The following is a 24,412-nucleotide window of genomic DNA, read 5'->3' as shown; positions in this document are numbered from 1 at the left end:
TTCTGGAAGCTTCTTTGTTTTTGGCTTAGTCCGGTTGTGCTGACCTCGCCTGTATTGTGTGTTGACTTTCTCGTCACCTAAAGTAGTTCTTATCTACTATCTAATTAGTGAATACTCCTCTCCCACCCTCTTTCCCTCCCCCCTCTCGTAACCATCAAAGAATATTTTCTTCTGTGTTTAAACTATTTCTGGAGTTCTTATAATAGTGGTCTTATATAATACTTGTCCTTTTGCAACTAATTTCAATCAGCATAATGCCTTCCAGATTCCTCCATGTAATGAAATGTTTCACAGATTCTTCACTGTTCTTTATGGATGTGTAGTATTCCATTGTGTGAATATACCATAATTTATTTATCCATTCATCCGTTGATGGATACCTTGGTTGCTTCCATCTTTTTGCTATTGTAAACAGTGCTGCTATGAACATGGGTGTGCATACATCTGTTCATGTAAAGGCTCTTATTTCTCTAGGGTATATTCCAAGGAGTGGGATTGCTGGATCGTATGGTAGTTCTATTTCTAGCTTTTTAAGGAAGTGCCAAAAAGATTTCCAAAGTGGCTGTACCATTTGACATTCCCACCAGCAGTGTAGAAGTGTTCCAATCTCTCCACAGCCTCTCCAACATTTATTATTTTGTGTTTTTGGATTAATGCCAATCTTGTTGGAGTGAGAATAAATCTCATTGTAGTTTTGATTTGCATTTCTCTAATGGCTAATGATCGTGAGCATTTCCTCATGTATCTGTCAGCTACACGAATGTCTTCTTTAGTGAAGTGTTTGTTCATATTATTTACCCATTTTTTAAATGGGTTATTTGTCTTTTTGTAGTTGAGTTTTTGCAGTATCATGTAGATTTTAGAGATCAGGCGCTGATGAGAAATGTCATAGCTAAAAACTTTTTCCCAGTCTGTAGGTAATCTTTTTACTCTTTTGTTGAAGTCTTTGGATGAGCATAGGTGTTTGATTTTTAGGAGCTCCCAGTTATCTAGTTTTTCTTCTGCATTGTTAGTAATGTTTTGTATGCTGTTTATGCCATGCATTAATGCTCCTATTGTTGTCCCTATTTTTTCTTCCATGATCTTTATCCTTTTAGATTTTCTAGTTAGGTCATTGATCCATTTTGAGCTTGTTTTTGTGCATGGAGTGAGGTATGGGTCTTGTTTCATTTTTTTTTGCAGATGGATATCCAGTTATGCCAGCACCATTTGTTAAAAAGACTGTCCTTTCCCCATTTAACTGTTTTGGGGCCTTTGTCAAATATCAACTGCTCATATGTGGATGGATTTATGTCTGGATTCTTAATTCTGTTCCATTGGTCAATGTATCTGTTGTTGTACCAGTACCAGGCTGTTTTCACTACTGTGGCAGTATAATAGGTTCTAAAATCAGGTGAAGTAAGGCCTCCCACTTTGTTCTTCTTTTTCAGTAATGCCTTAGTTATCCAGGGCCTCTTTCCCTTCCATATGTAGTTGGTGATTTGTTTCTCCATCTCATTACAAAATGTCTTTGGAATCTGGATCAGAATTGCATTAGATCTGTAGATCGCTTTTGGTAGAATAGCCATTTTTATAATGTTAAGTCTTCCTATCCATGAGCAAGGTATGTTCTTCCACTTATGTAAGTCTCTCTTGGTTTCTTGCAGAAGTGTACTGTAGTTTTCTTTGTATAAGTCTTTTACATCTCTGGTAAGATTTATTTCTAAGTATTTTATCTTCTTGGGGGCTACTGCAAATGGCATTGATTTGGTGATTTCCTCTTTGATGTTCTTTTTGTTGGTGTAGAGGAATCCAACTGATTTTTGTATGTTTATCTTGTATACCGATACTCTGCTGAACTCTCCTACTAGTTTCAGTAGTTTTCTGGGGGATTCCTTAGGGTTTTCTGTGTATAAGATCATGTCATCTGCAAATAGAGATAATTTTACTTCTTTCTTGCCAATCTGGATGCCCTCTATTTCTGTATCTAGCCTAATTGCTCTGGCTAGGACCTCCAGCACAATGTTGAATAAGAGTGGTGATAAAGGGCGTCCTTGTCTGGTTCCGATCTCAAGGGGAATACTTTCAAGCTCTCTCCTTTTAGGATGTTGTTGGCTGTTGGCTTTGTATAAATGCCGTTAATTATGTTGAGGAATTTCCTTCTATTCCTATTTTGCTGAGAGTTTTTCTCATGAATGGGTGTTGAACTCTGTCAAATGCCATTTCAGCATCAATTGATAAAACAATGTGATTCTTTTCTTTTGTTTTATTTATGTGATGGATTGCATTAATTATTTTTCTAATGTTGAGCCATCCCTGCATACCTGGTATGAATCTCACTTGGTCATGGTGAATTATTTTTTTTTGATATGTTGTTGAATTCTATTGGCTAGAATTTTGTTGAGGATTTTTGCATCTAAGTTCATGAGGGATATAGGTCTGTAATTTTCTTTTTTTGTGGTGTCTTTACCTGGTTTTGGTGTCAGGGATATGGTGGCTTCATAGAATGAGTTTGGGGGTTCTGTCCTTTTCTATGCTCTGAAATACCTTTAGTAGTAGTGGTGTTAACTCTTCTCTGAAAGTTTGGTAGAGCTCTGCAGTGAAGCCGTCCGGACCAGGGCTTTTTTTGTTGGGAGTTTTTGGATTATCTTTTCAGTCTCTTCTTTTGTTATGGGTCTATTTTGTTGTTCTACCTCTGTGTTACTTTCGGTAAGTAGTGTGTTTCTAGGAATTCATCCATTTCTTCTACGTTTTCAAATTTTTGTTACAGTACAATTTTTCATAGTAATCTGATATGATTCTTTTAATTTCAGTTGGGTCTGTTCTAATATTGCCCATCTCATTTCTTATTCAGGTTATTTGCTTCCTCTCCTGTTTTTCTTTTGTCAGTTTGGCCAATAGTTTATCAATTTTGTTGATTTTTTTCAAAGAACCAGCTTTTGGTCTTGTTAATTATTTCAATTGTTTTTTCCGTTTTCTATTTCATTTTGTTCTGCTCCAATTTTTATTATTTGTTTTCTTCTGGTGCCTGTGGGTTTCTTTTGTTGCTCTCTTTCTATTTGTTTAAGTTCAGGATAATCTTTTGATTTTGGACCTTACTTCTTTTTGTATGTGTGCATTTATTGATATAAATTGACCTCTGAGCACTGATTTCACTGTGTCCCAAAGGCTCTGATAGGAAGTGTTATCATTCTCATTCTTTATTCCACCCTTAATGTCTTCTATAATCCAGTCTTTTTTGAGTGGGGTATTTTTCAGTTTCCAAGTGTTTGATTTCTTTTCCTTGCTTTTTCTGTTATTGGTTTCCACTTTTATGGCCTTATGGTCAGAGAAGATGCTTTGTAATATTTCAATGTTTTGGATTCTGCTAACGCTTGCTTTATGACCTAATATGTGGTCTATTCTAGACGATGTTCCATATGCACTAGAAAAGGAAGTATACTTGGTTGCTGTTGGGTGGAGTGTTCTGTATACGTCTATGAGGTCAAGTTGGTTTATTGTGGCATATAGATCTTCCATTTCTTTATTCCACTTCTTTCTGGATGTCCTGTCCTTCACTGAAAGTAGCGTGTTGAAGTTTCCTACTATTAATGTGGAGCTATCTATCTCACTTTTCAATGCTAATAGAGTTTGTTTTACGTATCTTGCAGCCCTGTCATTGGGTGCATAAATATTTAATATGGTTATATCTTCTTGGTGTATTGTCCCTTTGATCATTATATAATGTCCTTCCTTATCCTTTATGATGGACTTAACTTTATTTTGTCAGAAATTAATATTGCCACTCCTGCTCTTTTTTGATTGTTGTTTGCTTGATATATATTTTTCTATCCTTTGAGTTTTAGTTTGTTTGCGTCTCTAAGGCTAAGGTGTGTCTGTTGTAGGCAGCATGTAGATGGATCTTGCTTTTTAATCCATTCTGCCACTCTCTGTCTCTTTATTGGTGCATTTAGTCCATTTACATTCAGTGTAATTATGGATAGGTATGGGTTTAGTGCCATCATTTTGAAATCTTTTTTTGTGTGTTGTTGACAGTTTCTTCTTCCCACTTAATTTTACGTGCTGAGTAGATTATCTTTAAATATTGTCCTTTCCTCATATTCATTGTTGTTGATTTTGTTTCTGCTGAATCTCTATTTTTTTTTCTTATATTTTATTTTAATGTGTAGGATACTTTGTCTCCTTTTGGTTACCTTATTATTTACCCCTATTTTTCTAAATTTAAACCTAATTTTATTTCTTTGTATTGTCTTATCTTCCTCTCCATGCGGAAGATCTGTGACTACATTTCTTAGTCCCTCTTTGTTGTTTTAACGTTGTTTTCTTTTACATAATTACATTGCTATTACCCTGTTTTGAGTGGTTTTTTTAATCTTGATTTATTTTTTGTTTTCCTTGTCTGGATTGACTTCTAATTGCTCTGCTCAGTGTTCTACTCTTGGGTTGTTACCTGATATTATTGATTTTCTAACCAAAGAACTCCCTTCAGTATTTCTTGTAGCTTTGGTTTGGTTTTTACGAATTCTCTAAACTTCTGTTTATCTGGAAATGTCCTAATTTCACCTTCATATTTGAGAGACAGTTTTGCTGGATATATGATTCTTGGCTGGTAATTTTTTTCCTTCAATTTTTTAAATAAGTCATCCCATTGCCTTCTTGCCTGCATGGTTTCTGCCGAGTAGTCTGAGTTTATTCTTATTGGCTCTCCTTCGTAGGTGACTTTTTGTTTATCCCTTGCTGCTCTTAAAATTCTCTCTTTATCTCTGGTGTTGGCAATTTTGATTATAATACGTCTTGGTTGCTTTCTTTTAAGATCTACCTTATGTGGAGTTCGATGAGCATCTTGGATAGATATCTTCTCATCTTTCACGATATCAGGAAAGTTTTCTGCCAACAAATCTTCAGCAATTCTCTCTGTATTTTCTGTTATCCCTCCCTGTTCTGGTACTCCAATCACTTGTAGGTTATTTCTCTTGATAGAGGCTCACATGATTGTGAAGTCTTCTTTGTTTTTTTTAATTCTTTTATCTGATTTTTCTTCAAATATATTAATGCCAAGTGCTTTATCTTCAAGTTCAGAAATTCTGCCTTCCACTTGCTCAAATCTGCTCCTCTGACTTTCTATTGAGTTGTCTACTTCTGTAATTTTATTGTTAATCTTCTGAATTTCTGATTGCTGTCTATCTATGCATTTTTCCAGCTTATTAAACTTTTCATTATGTTCCTGAATAATCTTTCTAATTTCTTCAGTTGCTTTATCTGTGTGTTCCTTGGCTTGTTCTGTGTATTGCCTCATTTCCTTCCTGATGTCTTGAAGGGTTCTGTATATTAATGTTTGGTATTCTTCCTCTGGTAATTCCAGGAATGCACTTTCATCTAGAAGATCCCTGGATTCTTTGTTTTGAGAGCATGTGGAGGCATGCATGGTCTGTGTTTTTGACTGTTGTCTCTGAGCCATCTATAAGTTATTGTATTAGTTTATTTTATGTTTGCTTACTGTGTCATAGCTTCTTGCTTTGTTTTGTTTTGATATGCCCAAATGGGTTGCTTGAGGGAGCTAGCTTGATTATTTTTGCCTTTGGAGCTCTGACATCCTGCCCACAGATGGCTAGAGCTGTTATCGGGTATATCAGTCTAGGAGTCCATTCACTTTTCTTGTATGAATTCAGTTTAGGTGTCCAGGTAGCTGATCATCAAGTGTGTGGTACATGCTCTGTCCTACAGTCTTAGAGGGGCACATGTGTTTGGTTGCAGCAGGGGGGTCACACTCTGAACAAGGCAGGGGGCTGACAATCATCCCCCACATGTCTCTGAGGAAAGCATGTCCCTGTTCCCCAGAATGTACAGGTGGGTGGGTTCTGCATACAGACCATGGGCACTCAGTGTTTTTGGTTGTAAGGACTGGGAGATACCAGTTATCCTTGGATGCCTCTCATGGGTGGCTGGGTGACCTGAGTGGAGCTACCAGCCCTTAGGTTCCAGATGGGTTGGTGAGGACCCTGTTTAATAGGCAAAGCAATGTCAAACATCAAACACCCAACTCTCCGCCGTACAGCTGAAATGGTTGGAGTCTGCCAACAAGGGCCTAATCTCCCAAAATAGGCCCACACAGGTCCATGCAGAGGGGAAACATACTCAAATGTACTCAAAGTCCACAGATCATTTATGCCTGGACAGGAGCTGCTTCTTTCCTGAGCTCCCCCGGTTAGTGGAGCTGGCAAATAATTGCATATTGCTTCTCCAAGACCAGGAGGATGGCTCTAGGCACTGAACCAGGCCTATCTCAAGAGCACCCTTCTCCTCATGTTCCGGAGGTGTGAATAGGCTGTGTGGCTGGCTGCTTCTCCCTGAGGAAACTGCGGCCAAACGCTAGTACCAGCCCGCCACCACTGTGGCTCTGGGAGTTGTGCCTGAGGGCTCTCTGCGATTCAGGTCCGGTAACTCCTCTCTGCTTCTGAAACGTTTCTTCCTCCCCCTGCCCCTCAGTTCGTTTACTAAGCTTGCCTTTGATGTTCAGGGCTCCTAGCTTGTCATAAATATACTCATTTCAGTTGCTTTTGGGGGTCTTTGTTGTAAAGAGGGCTTGCTGAAAGCGTCTCTCTTTCTGCCATCTTGGCTCCACCTCTGCATATTAATCTTTTGAATTTTTTTATCAGGCAGTTCCGTTGCCTTATCTTCCTCCTCTGGAAGGTTTTCTAGTTCTTTATTTTGGTTGCTTTCTGGAGCCATCTTATCTTGCTTCTTTACATGCTTTGGTATCGACTGTTTTCTCTGAGGCATCTATAAGTTATTATATTTATTTATTGTATTTTTACTTACTGCATCCTGTATTTTTGTTTTATTTTGTACTGATAGGTCTAAGTAGGTTGGATGTGTGTGGTACTTTGGTCGTTAGCATCATCGAAGCTCTCACCTTCTGTCTCCAGGCGGTCATTGCAGCTATTAGGTGTGTGAGCCTGGGAGTTTGTTCACTGTTCTTGTGGGGTTGCTGAAGATGTAGGCAAAGATTTTTGGTGAGGTGATGAATCTGTCCTAAAGGTCACTGGCCATGGGTGCGTGGGGTGTTCTCCCTTGCTGTTGGGTTGGGTGTTGTCTGTGTGCTCTGCTGCTTACCAGTTGGTCAGGGCACAGATGCCTGAGTCGTCAGTCGCCAACTTTGTAGTGCAGAGACTCTCACCTACAGTCCTGGGTGGGCAGAGCTGTGTGGGGGTGTTTGGAGCAGGTACAGGTCTCTTGTTGCAGTGGGGGGTGGTGAAGGGGGCAAGGCAGGGCAATGTTGGCTGCCCCTGGGTGCCTGAATGGAGGGCGTGCCCCTGTCTGTTTGAGCACAGGGTGGGGGTGGGTGGGTAGTACAGCTGGTGCCATTGGCTGGAGGAACTAGGAGGCACGACTAATTCTCAGGCCCCTGTCTTGGGTAGCTAGAAGGAGTAGGCAGTACCGCTGGCCCTCAGGCCTCTGGTGTGGGTGGGTGAGACCCCTTCTTAGGGGGTAGGGTGCTGTTGAATGTCACAAATCTATAGCTCCCACTTGGCTGCTGCAGTTGAAAATGGGCTTCAGGTGGATGAGCTGCCTTTTTGTCCTAATGAAGGCATGCCACACTGGATCAGGTCGCAAGGCCCTGTTGTCAGTAATCAGCAGGGGTGAAGGGGTACAAGTCCATGCATCCCCTATGCCAGTGGCTGGGCAAAGGAGCAGGTGCCTTCAGACCCAGCTGTGAGATCCAGGTTTAGGGGGCATGGTGTTATTGAATGCCTAGGACTGGTGTTGGAGTAGGGAGGGGGATGGATTAGAAGGGAGTGCTCCTTGCCATGGAACTCTGATCGGGGGAGGAGTTATAAAACACACAGCGGCTTGGGAGCTTGCACTTAACTTTTGCATCTTGACAGCAACGGTCCTTTTTTTTTCCGGGTGTCACTCCTGTTTGGTTCTGGAGGTGCATGCAGATTTGCTGCTGCTTGGCTGCACCAGATGGGGTAGGTTTTGGCTTGGGATGTTGCTGCTTGCCTCATCCTGTGTGCACTGTGCAGATTCAGCTAGCAAGACGCTGGAGATCCCATGATCCATAGTTCCCCGTTTCTGCTGTTTTGGGTTGTCTCCCCTTCCACCTGCCGTTCAGTCAGATTACTCATCTGTGTCTTTGATGATTAGGCTTCCTAAATTGCCATATATACCCGATTCACTTGTTTTTTCAGGTCTTTGTTGTAAGACGGATGGCACAAATTATCTGACTATTCTGCTATCTTGGCCCTACCTCAAAAATATTTACCCTTAATGAGATGGCACAGGCCAAATTAGACACTGGAGTTCTTTGTTTTGGTTTGGAACTTTTTGTGCTCATTATCCCATGATAATCAGAAGCTCCAACTGCTCATAACAGACGCAGATGATGGGTATTATAGCTGAATGAGTGCAAGTTAATAATTATGGATTGGTTGACAAAATAATGTAAGAAGTCCCAGATACCTTTGTGATAAAACAATTGATAACTAGACTGAAAGTTCAATCAAAGATGAAGTAATGGAAAAATCCACTTGGAACTCAAATGGGAAATTAATTCTCGAACTGGTTCCAAGCTATACCTTTCTCTGTAAGACACAGCAAAGATCTTTTCCCTGCAGTATGGAAGCTGCGATCCTGGGTTAGGCAGCACTTACTATCTGGTAGGTGATGACCAGCTGGACCACAGGCAGCGCATAAAACACAGCGATGGTGGTGATGTTCCTGTGCCGGGCAGAAAGAATGGAAATAGTTGTTTCCGAATTGACAATGGAATCTTCACTCAATTTCTTAAAAGATTGCTTCCACCCTACACCTCCAGAGCTAAGTTGCAAAGTAATTGGGTACTGATTACGCAGTTCGTTTCTCCAGTCTTTTTCCCTTCTCTCACATTTGAGCATTTGGTACATGATTGCTTGCCTAGCAAGTCCCTTGGTGGTGGAAATGGTTAGTGCCCTTGGCTACTAACTGACTGTTGGAGGTTGGAGTCCACCCTGGTGATGTACTGCTAAAAATGGAAAACCCTATGGAGCACACTTCTACCCTGACACACATGGGGTCGACTCCATGGCAGCTAGTTACTTTGCCTAGAGGGGAAGTAAGGAGGTAAGGAGAAACCCTTCTTGACTACTACTAGTTTGGTTGTGGAGGAGAACACTGAAAACATTGAGACGATGCCTTTAAAGGTTAATGATTAGATCCCAACTGTTTCAGTTATCTCGTGCTGCTATAACAGAAGTATCATAAGTGGGTGGCTTTAACAAACAGAAATTTATTTTCTCACAGTTTAGGAGGCTAGAAGTCCTAACTCAGAGCATCAGCTCTAGGGGAAAGCTTTGTCTCTCTGGGGGAAGGTCCTTGTCTCTCTTCAGCTTCTGTTTCTTGGTTCCTTTCTTGGAGATCTTGTGTGGCATGGCATCTATCTTCCCCCAACTCTGCTTGCTTCTCTGTGCCTAATCTGCTCTTTTTGTATCTCAAAGGTGATTGGCTGAAAACACACCCCACATCGATATGGCTTCTTAACATAACAAAGACAACCTATTCCTCAGTGGGATTATAACCACAGGTATAGGGATTAGGATTTACAACACATATTCTTTGGGGACACAGTTCAACCAATAACACCAACAAATATTAGTTCTTTTCCTTCCTCTTCATACAACTATATGTAAAACAGGGTAAATAATACCTAAAAAACAAAAAACCAAACACACTGTCGTCAAGTTAATTCCGACTCATAGCGACCCTATAGGACAGAGTAGAACTGCCCTGTAGAGTTTCCAAGGAGTGCCTGGCGGATTTGAACTGCTGACCCTTTGGTTAGCAGCCGTAGCACTTAACCACTACGCCACCAGGGTTTCCAAATAATACCTACTTCCAGTTTAATCAAATTACTAATGAGGGCTTATCTCGTTAGGATGTCATCAGATTAAAGTGATCAGAGTGCAAGTAATGGGCGATCACATCAAGACATAAGGAACTGTGGTTCTCTGGGTATCTCTTAGTTCCAGAATTAAGGTCCCTCTAATAAAATTCCATGTAGCCCCCACTGTCCCTTGTTTTCCACTAATATCTGTATCCTTTAAGAGAACAGAATGGTAGGAGCTGTCACAAGAAAATACCACTCAGCCTGAGGCTTTCTGGGGGAAGAGAGGAGTCCTTGGGGAAGGCTTCATCCATGTGTATGACCATTGAATGTCTGTCTATCATTGCCTGGTGGTATCATCTTCTCTCAGAGTAGTTTTCAGCAATCCCAAATGCTCCAGCCACATAATTCCTGAAATCACTTGGGACCCGAAAGAGCAAGAACTGGGTGATGAGAAGAGGGAGTGGGCCCAGTCTATCATGTCTCACAGAGGGTAGTGATGATGTAATATTGTGGATATTAATATTATTATTATTACATTATCTTTCTGGGAGAAGATTTAGTGTGCTCCTATGGTGGTTAATTTTATGTGTCACCTTGGCTGGGGTATGATTCCCAGTAGTTTGGCCAAATGCTTGACTAGTTGCTGTTTCACAATGTGATGTAATGTAATCATCTTCCATAATGCAATCTAATGTAATGTAATCAATAAATCAGTCAAAAGGGGAGTTTCCTTAGGTGTGGTCTGCTTTCAGGCTATAAATAGATACTATGGCAGAACTTGCTCTGTCTCTCCCCGCTGCACTCTTGCCATTGCCTGATCCACGGATCTTGGGACGAAAGCCTGCAGAAGTCACCACTTGCTGCCTGACCCACGAATTTTGGACTTTCCAGCGCCCACAATCACATGAGCCAATCCCTTTATACAAATCTCTCTCTCTATATTCACATATCTCACTGGTTCATTTTTCCAGAGAACTCTAAGACAGCTCCCTAAATGGATGAGATTCTACTACCATTCTTATTTTTACTTTGCGTTTCTTTAATTTAGGGCTGTTTGTTTTTTAGTGTGTTTTTGTTTTTCCTATGGAATGTGGCTGAATGGAATGTGGCATGGATCCCTATATTTATGTCTCATCAAATACTGAAATCATGGGACATAGTGGTTATGGTTTTACAAAGAAAACTAATTATTTATCTTTGTATCTTTCAATTTTACTTAAGAGAACTGTGGCTCTACTGGTCATTTACTCACCAATAATAAATGTTATATTTCTTGCTGACAATTCTCCGGTCCTTCCTGGACAGATCTGACAGGTAGAGGAACACCTGAGATGCCAAACAGAAAGGGAATGTAAAAAACACACTTGGCTTTTCTTGGATAAAACTCAAAGGACAGCATTACACATTTAAACCTATTTCCACACTAGAGATTAATATGATTCGACAAGAATTTTAATTTTAATTTATTATTTTATCTGGGATACTTCAATAAAAATTCCAGTATTTTCCTTGTAATACTAAGGATTGGCTGATGTGAAAGAGTTATTGGATGTCTCAAACGTTCCTTACACCTCAGAATTGATTTCCAAGTTTTCAGAGCTGTCCACTGTTGTTCTTGATTTACACAGAGTTGAAACTGTGCTTTTCACCTTTGTATCCGGTACCGGACACAGTACAATATAATAAACATACACCAGAAAGAACTGAGATTTACTTCTAAAGGATGATATGTACAGAACTAGAGAGCTTTGTCTGATAAAACCCACTGCCGTTGAGTGGATTCCGACTCACAGTGACCCTATAAGACAGAGTAGAACTGCCCCAGAGGGTTTCCTAGGCTGCGATCTTCATGGAAGCAGACTGCTCTTTCTCCCACAGAGCAGCTGGTGGGTTTGAACCACCAACCTTTGAGTCAGAAGATGAGAGCTTAACCACTGTGCCACCAGAGCTCCTTTCTTTGTCAGATACGTCCTTCAGTGACGTCACCAGGGTTGGTGTCACCCAGTGTGGTAACTCATGGTGTCCCACCTTCCCATGGACCTCCTCCCATATTGGGCAATACAGAATCCTTAATAATGTTTTTTGTACTAACGTTACTTGTAAATCATAATTACCATATATCACTCCTTCTTTTCCTTTAATTACTATTTTGTTCTCAAAAAAGTTACTGATATATGCCCACAAATGTTAACTACCATAATATTGTAGCTAAAACACCAGAAAATTTGACAAAATCAGTAACTATAAAAACAACGACAGTGATGAAAACAACAGCAAGCATTTGTAGCCTGTGCAGACAAAACCACGTGATTCGATGGGCCATTGTAATGGAGTAATAATAACAGTTCTGACTGGAGTGCATTAAAAGCTTCAAAAAGTAAATTAGCATAGAGTTCTAGCCTTGCAGGCATATTGATACATGAAAGCTGGGCTTAGAAAAATGTTTTTGTTGTTATAAACTGCAGGGATAATTTTATAGACAGTCATTTTGGTGTCTCGCCCCTCTGACAATGTCACCTCTTGCGGTCCATACCCTCCTAGTGATGCCACTGACACCCTTCAAATGAATCTTTTCTTCCACCTGGTTGGATTACTTTACCCCTCATTTTCCACACTCAGCCACTTCAGACCCTATAGTATTTCAATATTCTGTTTTCACTTCCTTTATCTTTCCAATCTCCACAAACAAGTGCTAACTAACAGAGTATGGCTTTTAGTCTGAGTCCCTGGGTGGTGCGAACAGTTAACACGCTGGACTGGTAACCAAAATGTTGTAGGGGCAAGCCCACCCAAGGTGCCTCAGAAGAAAGGCCTGGAGATCTGCTTCCAAAAAAAAAAAAAGACAGCCATCAAAAACCCTGGGGAGCACTGTTCTACTCTGACATATATGGGGCTGCCATGAATTGGAATCAACTCCACAGCAACTGGTGGGGTTTTTTTTTTTTTTTTAATGTTTTATCTACACCCTCTGGGAAATTTGACTTCCTCTAAAGAGTAAAAAAAGGAAACTGAGACACTGCTGAAGTGGCAGCTACTGCCAAACTTTCTGACCTCTCAGAGTATGGCTGAACAGCATACCTTGGTCCGGATGATGTTTTTATCACTCTCAATATCTGGCATGGTGTCGAAATCACTCTCCTCCACGGAGCTGTCCGTGTCTGACTGGCATGGGCGCCCACCATCTGAGGAGGACATCTGCCTGCCGGGACTGGAGCTTGACTCATCTGCAACAGAGAGCACTCGTCTGCCTTCAGAAGCCAAGAGACCCCTCGGAGTCCTTTCCTCTGTGACAAGCACAGTGCTGACTCACTCCTGAAAGCACTGTCAGTGTCAACACCAACTCTTACCCAGAACACATGCTCTTTCTCTCATTTCCTCCTCAATGGACCTTTAATTTTCCTCTCCTCCTATTTTTATATTATATATTAGAATATTAAAATATAGTGGCATCTGCTCTGTTAACTATCTGGACGCAAAAGTCATATTGTGCTTGTTTATGTTTCATATTTTTAAATATGAACATAAATATATAAACATACTCAGACAAAGTTATGTATAGCATCTACCACATATATGTGTAAGCACACATATCCAGCAGCTATACATTTCTCACAGATAAAGTATTTGTACACAGAAATCTCCCACATGCCATACCTACGATTATACAATGAAACCAACACTCTCAGGAAAAAGAACCCTTCTCTTCCTGCGAACGTTTCCCACAGCAGATGGGAATTCCTGCAGCTTGATGAGCACATGAGCAGAGCCTAGCATCGGTTTTATTTCTTCTGTTCAGATGGTTTAAAAAAAAAAAATCCTGTTCCTACAAAGCCAGAAATAAGTAGCCTGTACTAATCCCACATGCTTCTCAAAGTTACAGAAAAACAGGGCAGGAATACAGGGTTCCCAGTCTCTCTACGCTGACATTTTAAGAAGCGCCATTTATAGGTCCACAAGCGTCATGGTTGGGGAAGGCAGCTCAGCACACTCTTCCCCTAATGAGACAGGATTAGGGATTCTTTTCCTCTCAGGCCACCTAATGAGCACTGGGGGTTGCCATGTGAATGACTGGGTGGCAGCGAGCAGGTTCAATTATGAAGTTAGCCAAAATGAAGGACTGTTAGGCTATAGTCATGTTCACCTGCAGCACAGCCTTAGTCTTCTGATCGCCCTTACTCCACTGAAACCTGAGAATGAAACAGGTGGTCAATAGGCCCTCTGACATCAAACTTGGACACATATTTCATGCCCTAAACTCAAGCTGGGTATGAAGGAATTTCCTCTGGGGCCTTGGTAGTTGATTGGGGCCATTGTGGGGCATCTCGCTCAGGTGTAGCTAGCAGCCCCCCAAAACAGAACAATAGAACGGAGAAAGTTAGAATTGGAAGGAACCTTCCAGATCATCCAATCAACTCATAAATAAAAATAGCTAGTGATGACTGTCTTGCCCACAGTCACAGCTGCTAGCAGCTGGCAGGCCCTTTGTATCCTATGTCCTGGAGAATTAGGAAATAATTCCATGAATGGATTCATAATGAATACCTATTGCTCCATAGTTGCTTCCTTCAGGTGTGGTGGCAGCAATGGGATGTGACGCTGCCATATTCCTGGAACCTGTTAAAAAAAAAAAGGAAAGAGGCAAACACTTTATGCTCAGTTGCTAAAATAATACCATGCAAAATTAAGTAGTCTGAGTCATCAGGCCACAGTATTTTAAATTTAGTTTTATCTCTAATACAAGAGTCAATCAACAAAGTATGACCTACATGCCAAAACCAGCTTGCTGGTTCTGTTTGTATGTCCCTTGAACAGAAAATGTTTTTACGTTTTAAAATAATTGAAAAAATCAAAAGAATATTTCTTGACAGATGGAAATTATATGAAATTCAAATTTCAGTATCTATATATAAAGTGTTATTGGAAAACAGCCGTGCTCATTTGGCTGTGTTGATGGCTGCTCCTGCACTACGATGGCAGAGTTGAGTAGTTGCAACAGGCTGTATATCCCGCAAACCTTAAAATATTTACTCTGGCCTTTTATAGGGAAAAAAAAAATTCCAGTTCCTGCCTCCTTATAGCATTACAGAATCATAAGACCGAAGGACCTTGGGTTCCTGAATCACTGTGATGGAGGCCACCCCAGACCCGAAACACCACGAATAAACTTCAATTCTATTAAACCATTCCAATTTGAAGGTTTATTTGTATAGAGGGTACCCTAACTACACGCAGAAGGTCCAGGTAGGAAGAAATCTACTGTGCTAACTGGAACACAAAATGATGATGACATAAACCAAGGGTGTGGAGGAAGAGGGACTATTTCGGGGGATATTTAGGATGTAAGATAGGAGTATCTGTTGCAAACTGGTTGTTGGCAGTAAGAGAAAAAAATGACTTTAGGATAAAGCTCCTTGAACTTTTCTTCTTTTTCTTTTTTAGGCTTTAAACATTATTAGCATTATTATTTTATTGTGTTTTTGGTGAAAGTTTACACAGCAGATTAGGTTGCCATTAAACAGTTTCTACTCGTTCAGTGACATTGGTTGCATTCTTTGCAATGTGTGAACATTCTCATTATTTCTGTTCTGGTGGTTGGGTTCCAGTAATCTTGTTTCCCCACCCCCATACCATCTCATCTTTGTTTTTAAAGTAATTGTTAACCGTTTGGTCTATATAGATGATTTTTTAAAGGTGTACAGTACTCACAGGTGATATTCTTTATTTTGTGAACCAATCCGTTATTTAGCTAAAACATAACCTCAGGGGCTACTTTTAGTTCAAAGTTTAAAGGGTATCTCAGGGCAGTAGTCTCAAGGTGCCATCCAGTTTTAACCAGTCCAGTAAGTCTGGTTTTTTTTTAAGAATTTGAGTTCTGTTCCACATTTTTCTCCCATTCTACCAGGATCTGTCTATTGTGGCCATGATCAGAACAGTTGGTAGTGGTAGCCAGGTACCATCTAAGTTCTTCTGGTCTCACGGTAGATGAGGCTGTGGTTTGTCTAGACTATTAGTTCTCTAGACTAGTTTCTTCTCTGAGTCTTTGATTTTCTTCTGCCTTTTTTTGTTCCAGATGAGTAGAGACCAATAGTTGTATCTTAGATGGCTGCTTGCAAGCTTTTAAGACCCCAGACTCTACTCACCAAACTAGGATGTAGAACATAAGCTGTATACAGAAAGCCTCCAGATTACAAGCCAGTTCCATTCTTAAACCTGTCTTTAAGTTGAATTTGTATGTAAGTCAGAACAGTTAGGTATGGTTTGCATTTAACGCCAGTTAGTCAAATGTTTGTCTCAGTATGTAGTACAAACGTACATTTCTAAGCATAAAAAACATTAAAAGAACACTTCTAGAAACACTAAAATGTCTTTAACATAATAATATAATGATAATAATAATAATGTTTTGATGTGTGTCACAAAGTAGCATCCATTTGTTGTTACAAACCATTGTATGCACCTCAAATTTTTAATAATAGGCTTTATGGAAACGGATGCAGCACTGGAAATGCTCAGTTGTATATGCTAAGAAATTTGGAAGGCAGCTACCTGGCCAACCGACTGGAAGACATCCATATTTATGCTTATTCCCAAGAAAGGTGATACAACTGAATGTGGAAAATATCAAACAATATCATTAATATCACATGCAAGTAAAATTTTACTGAAGATCATTCAAAAGCAGCTGCAGCAGTATATTGATAGGGAACCACCAGAAATTCAAGCCAGAATCACAAGAGGAACAAGGAATATCACTGCTGATGTCAGATGGATCCTGGCTGAATGCAGAGAATACCAGAAAGATGTTTACTTGTGTTTCATTGACTATGCAAAGGCATTTGACTCTGTGGATCATAACAAATTACGGATAGCATTGCAAAGAATGGGGATTCCAGAACACTTAACTCTAGTGGTTAAGTGCTATGGCTGCTAACCAAAAGGTCAGCAGTTCAAATCCGCCAGGCACTCCCTTGGAAAAGCTATGGGGCAGCTCTACCCTGCCCCATAGAGACATATGGTCATAGAGGCCACGGGGTCTCTATGAGTCAGAATCGACTTGATGGCAGCAGGGTTTTTTTTTTTTTTAATTGTGCTCGCGAGGAACCTGGACATAGATAAAGAGGCAGTAATTCGAACAGAATGAGGGGAGACTGCGCAGTTTAAATTCAGGAAAGGTGTCCTTCAGGGTTGTATTCTTTCACCATACCTATTCAATCTGTATGCTGAGCAAATAATCCAAGAAGCTGGACTATATGAAGAACGGGCATCAGGATTGGAGGAAGACTCATTAACCTGTGATATGCAGATGACACAACCTTGCTTGCTGAAAGTGAAGAGGACTTGAAGCATTTACTGAAGAAGATCAAAGACCTCAGACTTCAGTATGGATTACACCTCAACATAAAGAAAACCAAAATTCTCACAACTGGACCAGTAAGAAATATTGTGGTAAATGGAGAAAAGATTGAAGTTGTCAAGGATTTCATTTTACTTGGATCCACAATCAACAGCCATGGAAGCAGCAGTCAAGAAATCAAAAGATGCAATGAATTGGGCAATCTGCTGCAAAGGACCTCTTTAAAGTGTTGAAAAGCAAAGATGTCACCTTGAAGACTAAGACATGCATGACCATGGTGTTTTAAATCACCTCATATGGATGTGAAAGCCAGACAATGAATAAGCAAGACCTAAGAAGAATTGATGTCTTTGAATTGTGGTGTTGGAGAAGAATATTTAAAATACCATGGACCACCAGCAGAATGAACAAATCTGTCTTGGGAGAAGTACAACTACAATGCTTCTCAGAAGCAAGGATGGTGAGACTATGTCTCACATACTTTGGACATGATATCAGGAGGGATCAGTCCCTAAAGAAGGACATCATGCTTGGTAAATTAGAGGGTCAGAGAAAAAGAGGAAGATCCTCAACAAGATGGTCTGACACAGTGGCTTCGACAATGGGCTCAAGCATGACAGTAATTGTGAGGATGGCACAAGACCAGGCAGTGTTTCGTTCTGTTGTACATAGGGTTGCTATGAGTCGGAATTGACTTGATGGCACTTAACAGCAACAACTAAAAAGCTTTATGTGGTTTGGTTCGTGACTATGGGTTGTTCGTAAGTCAGACATTCATAGCCCTGGGGCTGCCTGTATTACATATACTATATCATACCAATTGACCTAGTTGTCCCGTGAGACTAAGGTCCTAAGCCTTCAACTCCAGAAAATCAGTCCTGTGAGATGTTTGGTTGTATCTAACAAGTATTTGTAACTGTGCCTGTAACTACTCAAATTTTCTCATGAAGTACTCCCTAATTGCAGGGAGCATGAACTCATACCTCTGAATGTCTGGGGGTGTGATCTGAAGCCATCCCATCACAAGCATTAGGGGAAAAAAATCTCCCAACCTTCTCATTGGTTAGTAGGCAAGATGCTATCCCATTGAGCATATCCTTTTCCAAATACTAGGCAGAAATGAACAAAGAGAGCACACAATAAGCAGATACCTGGGCAGTTTCTCTGACTCTGACTTAAACGAGTTGCTGTGGAGTGATTTCTAATTCATGGTGATCCCATGTGTTAGAGTACAACTGCACTCCATAGGGTTTTCAATGGCTAGTTTTTTGGAAGTAGATCTCCAGGTCTTTCTTCCAAGAAGCCTGTCTTAGACTGGGTTCTCTAGAGAAGCAAAACTAGTGAAGTGTATATATATCTGTATATGTCTGTGTGTGTGTGTGTGTAGAGAGAGAGAGATTTATCTTAAGGAAATGGCTCATGTGGCAAGTCTCAAGTCCATGTATCAGGTGTCAGGCTGGAGGCTTCTCCTGATTCACGTAGCTGCAGGGGCTGAAGAACCCAAGATCGGCAGGTAAGATGGCAGGCTGCTGGCTCACAGGCTGTGGAGGCCAATGAATCCCAAGACTGGTGGGTAAGATGGTAGGCCACTGGCTCACAGACTGTGCAGGCTGATGGATCCCATGATCGGCAGGCAATAGAGCAGTCCTCTGCCGCAAGTCCCAAGAACCAGAGGTCAGATGATGATAAGCTAGATGTAGGATCCAGAGCAAGCAAGCATACTTTGCCAGCATGCCCATGCATATGTTGGATGCAGGTCACACTCCCGAGGAAACGCCCCTTACAACTGATTGGCTGATTACATCAGATCACATCATGGAGGATGACTACATCATTACATAACTGCCAAACTACATTACATAACTGCCAAACCACAAGAATCATGGCCCAGCCAAATTGATACACAACCTTAACCATTACAGTCCACGCCTTGTCAACTTGGTACCTGTATATGTCTCCTTAAACCACATACAATCTCTAAATAAAGACAATTACAAAGTCACATTTGCGCCTAACGTGATACACCTAACATGTACAACCAAAAATGCACTAGCCCCATTTACTTCTTATATTTTATAAGTGAAGAAAACAAAAATATTTGGTGTACGCATACAAGGAAGAAATACTCATAACAATTATAATGCTCGTTTCTGTAACTGGTCACATGGTCATAACTGGTATTTGGAATTATGTTCTTCCACCACTCATTGAATATTCCCTTTACCTTCAGCAAGCACTTCAGCTGGTTGTTCTTCTTTGCCTGGTGGGGTGACCCAGACCTTCATTTCTGAATGGTATGGGCCATTAGTAGTCATGTCAGAATTGGGTCGCTGTAGTTTCCATTGACTTTAATCACAGGGCGTGGTAGTGCTAAGAAACACCCTAAGGGATCTTCTGCACTCCAGACATACTCTTCTTTACCTCCATGTGCAACACCAATCCGATATCCCTTTGGTAGTCAGGATCAGTCACACCAGCCAATATGGTAACTCCCTTCTTCGCCTATTGATCCAGAGGCATAAGGAGGCCGAAGTGGCCAGGTGGCATTCTTAATTTCCAGTTCAATGGAATCGTGTTGTGTTTCCAGGTGGGGGCATTCCTCCCTTTGGAAATAAGGCATCTAAACCTGCACAGCATAGACTTGCGAGGACAGGAAGCAAACATTTTGTAAGTGGATCACTAGGGGTAATAGTGAGTGGTGCCATTCTCATCTCTACCCCTTGATTCCTGGAGCCATGAATCATAGCTATGGGAGAAACAGTACCATATATATTGAATGCTGGTTTAGAGCGTATATGGCCTTATGGGGAACACTGCCCCAACCCTGCAGGGTTGCCACCTACCTGGTACCATAATTGTGTCTTTAGAAGGCCATTCCATCATTCTATCTAGCCAGCTGCTTCAGGATGATAGAAAACGTGGTAAGGCCAGTGAATTCCATGAGCATGGGACCCTTCCCATACTTCATTTGCTGTGAAGTGAGTCCCTTAATCTGAGGCGATGCTGTGTGTGATACCATAATGGTGGATAAGGCATTTGGTGGGTCCATGAATGGTAGTTTTGGAAGAGGCGCTGCATGCAGGGAAGGCAAATCCATATATACAGCAAGTGTCTATCCCAGTAAGAATGAAACACTGCCCTTTCCATGATGGAAGCCGTCTAATATAATCAACCTGCCACAGGTTACTGGCCGATCACCTCAGGGAATGGTGCCATACTGCGGACTCAGTGTTGATCTCTGATCCTGGCAGATAGGGTATTCTGCAGTGGCTATAGCAAAGCTGGCCTTGGTGAGTGGAAGTCCAGGTTGCTGAGCCCATGCATAACCTCCATCTCTGCCACCATGGTCACTTTGTTCATGAGCCCATTGGGCAATGAGGGGAGTGGCTGTGGAAATACAATGACTGGTTTCCACAGAATGACTCATTCTTTCCACTGGATTGTTAAAATTCTCCTCTGCTGAGGTCACCCTTTGGGGAGCATTCACATGAGATACAAATATCTTCCTGTCCTTGGCCCATTCAGAGAAGCCTATCCACATACCTCTTCCCCATACCTTCTTGTCTCCAATTTTCCAATCATGTTTTTTCCAAGTCCCTGACCATTTAGTTGAACTGTTGGCCACAGCCCATGAATCAGTTTACAATTGCACATCTGGCCTTTTCTCCTTCCAAGCAAAGCGAACAACCACATGCACTGTTTGAAGTTCTGCCCATTGGTAGGATTTTACTTCACCACTGTCTTTCAAGGAGGTCTGAGAAAGCGGCTGTAGTGCTGCCGCTGTCCACTTTTGAGCGATGCTTGCATATCACGCAGAACTATCTGTAAACCAGGCACGAGCTCTATCTTCCTCAGTCAAATGATTATAAGGAATTCCCTTTGAGGCCATAGGTGTGCACTGGGAGAGGACAGGTAATGCGACAGAAGTGGGGACCATGAGGCTTTTGGCCACTTCCTCATGCAACTTACTTGTGTCTTCATGTCCTGCTTGAGCCCAGTCTCTTACATAGCACTTCCATTTAATGATGGAGCGCTGCTGTGCACATCCAACTTTATGACTCTGTGGATCAGACAACACCCAGTTCATGATGGGGAGCTCAGGCCACATGGTGACTTGGTAGGCCATGGTTATGCGTTCAGTGTTTACTAAGGTCCAGTAACAAACCAAATGCTGTTTCTCAAAAGGAGAGTAGTTATCTGCAGAGGATGACAGGGCTTTGCTTCAAAATTCTAAATATCTGTGCTATGATTCACCAATAGGGGCTTCCTAAAGACCCCAAGCAACATCTCTGTCACTGACACTTCACCCACCATTGGATCAGCCGGATCATATGGCCCAAGTGGCAGAGCAGCTTGCACGGCAGTCTGAACCTTTTGCACAGCCATCCCTTGTTCTGGGCCCCACTCAAAACTAGCAGCTTTTCGAGTCACTTGATAAATAGGCTGAAGTAGCACACCCAAATGAGGGCGCAGGTGTTACGCTGGTTAGGCTTCCTCTTCAATTGTAGGAGGGGCCAGATTTAACAGCTTATCCTTCACTTTAGAAGGAATATTCCACATGCCCCATACCACTTGACCCCTAGAAACTTCACTGAGGTGGAAGACACCTGAATTTTTGTTCGATTTGTTTTACCAATAAGTCCAGAGTCACTGACACTTCTTCCTTACTAGGTCCAGTCAGCATAATGTCATCAATGTAATGGAGCAGTGTGAAGTCTTGTGGAAGGGAAAGGTGACCAAGGTCCCTGTGGACTAAGTTATGACATAGGGCTGGAGAGTTGATGTAGTAGCTCTGAGATAGGCAATTGGAGGCGTATTGCTGGCCTTGCCACCTGAAGGCAAACCTCTGGTGGTTCTTCAAAACTGGAATTAAGAAAAAGGCATTGGCCAGATCAACAGCTGCATACCAGGTACCAGGAGATGTATTAATTTCCCCAATGAAACCACATCTGGAACAGCAGCTGCAATTGGAGCCGCCACCTGATTAGGTTTATGATAATCCACATCATTCTCCAAGATCCATCTGTTTTTTCCACAGGCCAATAGGCGAGCTGAATGGGGGATGTGGTGGGAATCACCACCCCTGCATCCTTCAAGTCCTTGATGGCGGCAGTACTCTCTGCAATCCCTCCAGGAATGTGGTGTTGCTTTTGGCTTTTTATTTTCCTAGATAGGGGCAGTTCTAATGGTGTCCACTTGTTTTTTCCTAACATAATAGCCCTTTCTCTACTTGTCGGGGATCCATTGTGCGGGTTCTGCCAGTTGTTGAATATATCTATCCCAATTTTGCATTCCAGAACTGAAGAAATCATTATAGGATGGTTTGGAGGACACATTGGACACACTCTGAGATGAACCCCTGCTAAGACTTCATTAATAACCTGATTGCCCTACGTCCCCTATTCTGACTGGTGGGCAAAAGTGGCATTTTGGGTCTCCTGGAATTAGTGTCATTTCAGAGCCAGTATACAGTAATCCCTAAAAAGTGTGATTATTTCCTTTTCCCCATGAATTGTCACTCTCATTAAAAGGACATTGATCCTTTGGGAAAGGTGGGGAGAGAGATTAACAGTGAAAGTTTTTGGCAATATAGTGGGGTCTTCCCTCGAGGGAACCCAGCCTCCCCTTCATTTAAGGGGTTGTGTGTTTGTAAACTGGCTCAAGTCTGGGAACTGACTGAGAGGCCAGGACTCTCTATTCTGGCGATTCAAGTTAGATTGCCATTCACTTGACCTAGAATTCTTCTGCTTGTACAGATCAAGTAAATATTTAGTAGATTTCCCATCGATTTCACTCCTAGGGACACCATGACTAAGTAGCCAATGCCAAAAGCTCATATGAGTGAGACTATTCTGATTACTGCTTTGACTTTGCTGTCTAGTTTGGTAACCACACCCATCTTGTCTTTGTTGATTGAGTGCTGCCACTTGGCCCCTGCCACCATGGGGTCCGGTCAGCCCCATTATATTTAGGTGTCTTAAGTTAGGGCAGTTCCCACTGTCCAATCTGACTTACATAAAATAGCAATCACAGAAGTCTTCAAGGATGCTGTGGCTTCCTTCACAAATTTGTTACTCACCATTGTGGTAAAAAGTGTGTCCTCTGGGCACTCCATAGGTGGGTCTAACCTGATAAATCCACTCTAACATGCCAATTTCCCTAAGCCTTTGGATGCCTTCTTCTACAGTATACCAAGGTAGGTCTGGTATTTCAACTCAAATTAGTGTAGACCACTGCACAATTCATGCTTCAGTGAACCAACCAAATAAACTATTAGATACTTTCCTAACTCTCATGCTGAAATATTGAATGAAGAATCTGTGCTTAGTGGGTCCATATCAATAAACTCTGACTGATCCAACTTCATGTTCCTTGCACCATTATCTCATGCTCTTAACTGCCAATTCCACACATATTTCCCAGGCTTCTGTTTGTACATATTAGAAAAGCCAAACAGTTCTTTTGGAGTGTAGCGTACTTTCTCCTGGGTCACAGTTTGTACTTTACCTTTTGGTGCTTGCTGGGACTTAAGTCTATTTATAGGTCTAGAAGCAAAAATGGGTGGTGGGGGTGGATCCTGGGAACATTCAGCAATGTCTTGCAAGGCGTCTACATCAGGCAATGCCCCAGGTAGCTTCCCAGGTGCCACCTCAGGTGGTATCTCTAACAAAGACTCTTCAGGCAGAGCTGGGTTAATCTCATCAGATGAGGGTGGAAGGGATAATGGTGTTACCGGGGAAGGTGGTTTAATAGACAAAGAGGGAGTGATCTCTTCAGATGGGAGTATGAGACCTGGTTTGTTGGCAGGAGTGATACAACAGAATTTAGGGGCTCAGTGTCTCCAGCTTCCTGATTATCTGCCCATATGGCCCCATCCCAAGTTTCAGGGTCCCATTTCTTCTCAATCAGTGCCCTCACTTTCACTTCAGACACGATTTGAGGTTGGAAATTGAGCTGGTGCTGTAATTCAGCCACTCTTGTGATAAGACTCTGGGTTTGGTTTTTGGCAATTTCAGCTGTATTACTACAAGAAATAAGGCTTTTTTTCAGGGCACAAGTGGCAACTTTCAGGTCTTTTATTTAGTGCTTGAGTTGTGACCCTGAAGCCCTGAGCTCATCGTTCACCACTTTGTCTAGTGAAAGTAGGGCCAACCAACCAGCTTCCCTATACTTCTCGTTCTGACAAAATTGCAGAAAAGTGTCAAACATGTGAT

General features: G+C 41.6%; 1 protein-coding gene across 8 annotated transcripts in view; it reads right to left on the bottom strand.

Moving 5' to 3' along the window:
* SIDT1 (SID1 transmembrane family member 1) overlaps positions 1–24,412 on the bottom strand; it is a 145,332-nt gene that overhangs the window by 37,541 nt on the left and 83,379 nt on the right. For all 8 annotated transcript variants that reach the window (XM_049876616.1, XM_049876642.1, XM_049876621.1 and 5 more), the window contains 4 exons: positions 14,387–14,458; positions 12,923–13,068; positions 11,097–11,170; positions 8,634–8,700 (listed from right to left, as the gene is read on the bottom strand). In XM_049876616.1, the coding sequence (XP_049732573.1) occupies positions 8,634–8,700; positions 11,097–11,170; positions 12,923–13,068; positions 14,387–14,458 (359 nt within the window). The remainder of the gene's footprint in view (positions 1–8,633; positions 8,701–11,096; positions 11,171–12,922; positions 13,069–14,386; positions 14,459–24,412) is intronic.

The sequence above is a fragment of the Elephas maximus genome, chromosome 1 (assembly GCF_024166365.1).
Source record: "Elephas maximus indicus isolate mEleMax1 chromosome 1, mEleMax1 primary haplotype, whole genome shotgun sequence".
Lineage (NCBI taxonomy): Eukaryota > Metazoa > Chordata > Mammalia > Proboscidea > Elephantidae > Elephas > Elephas maximus.
This window is presented reverse-complemented; position numbering and strand designations above follow the sequence as displayed.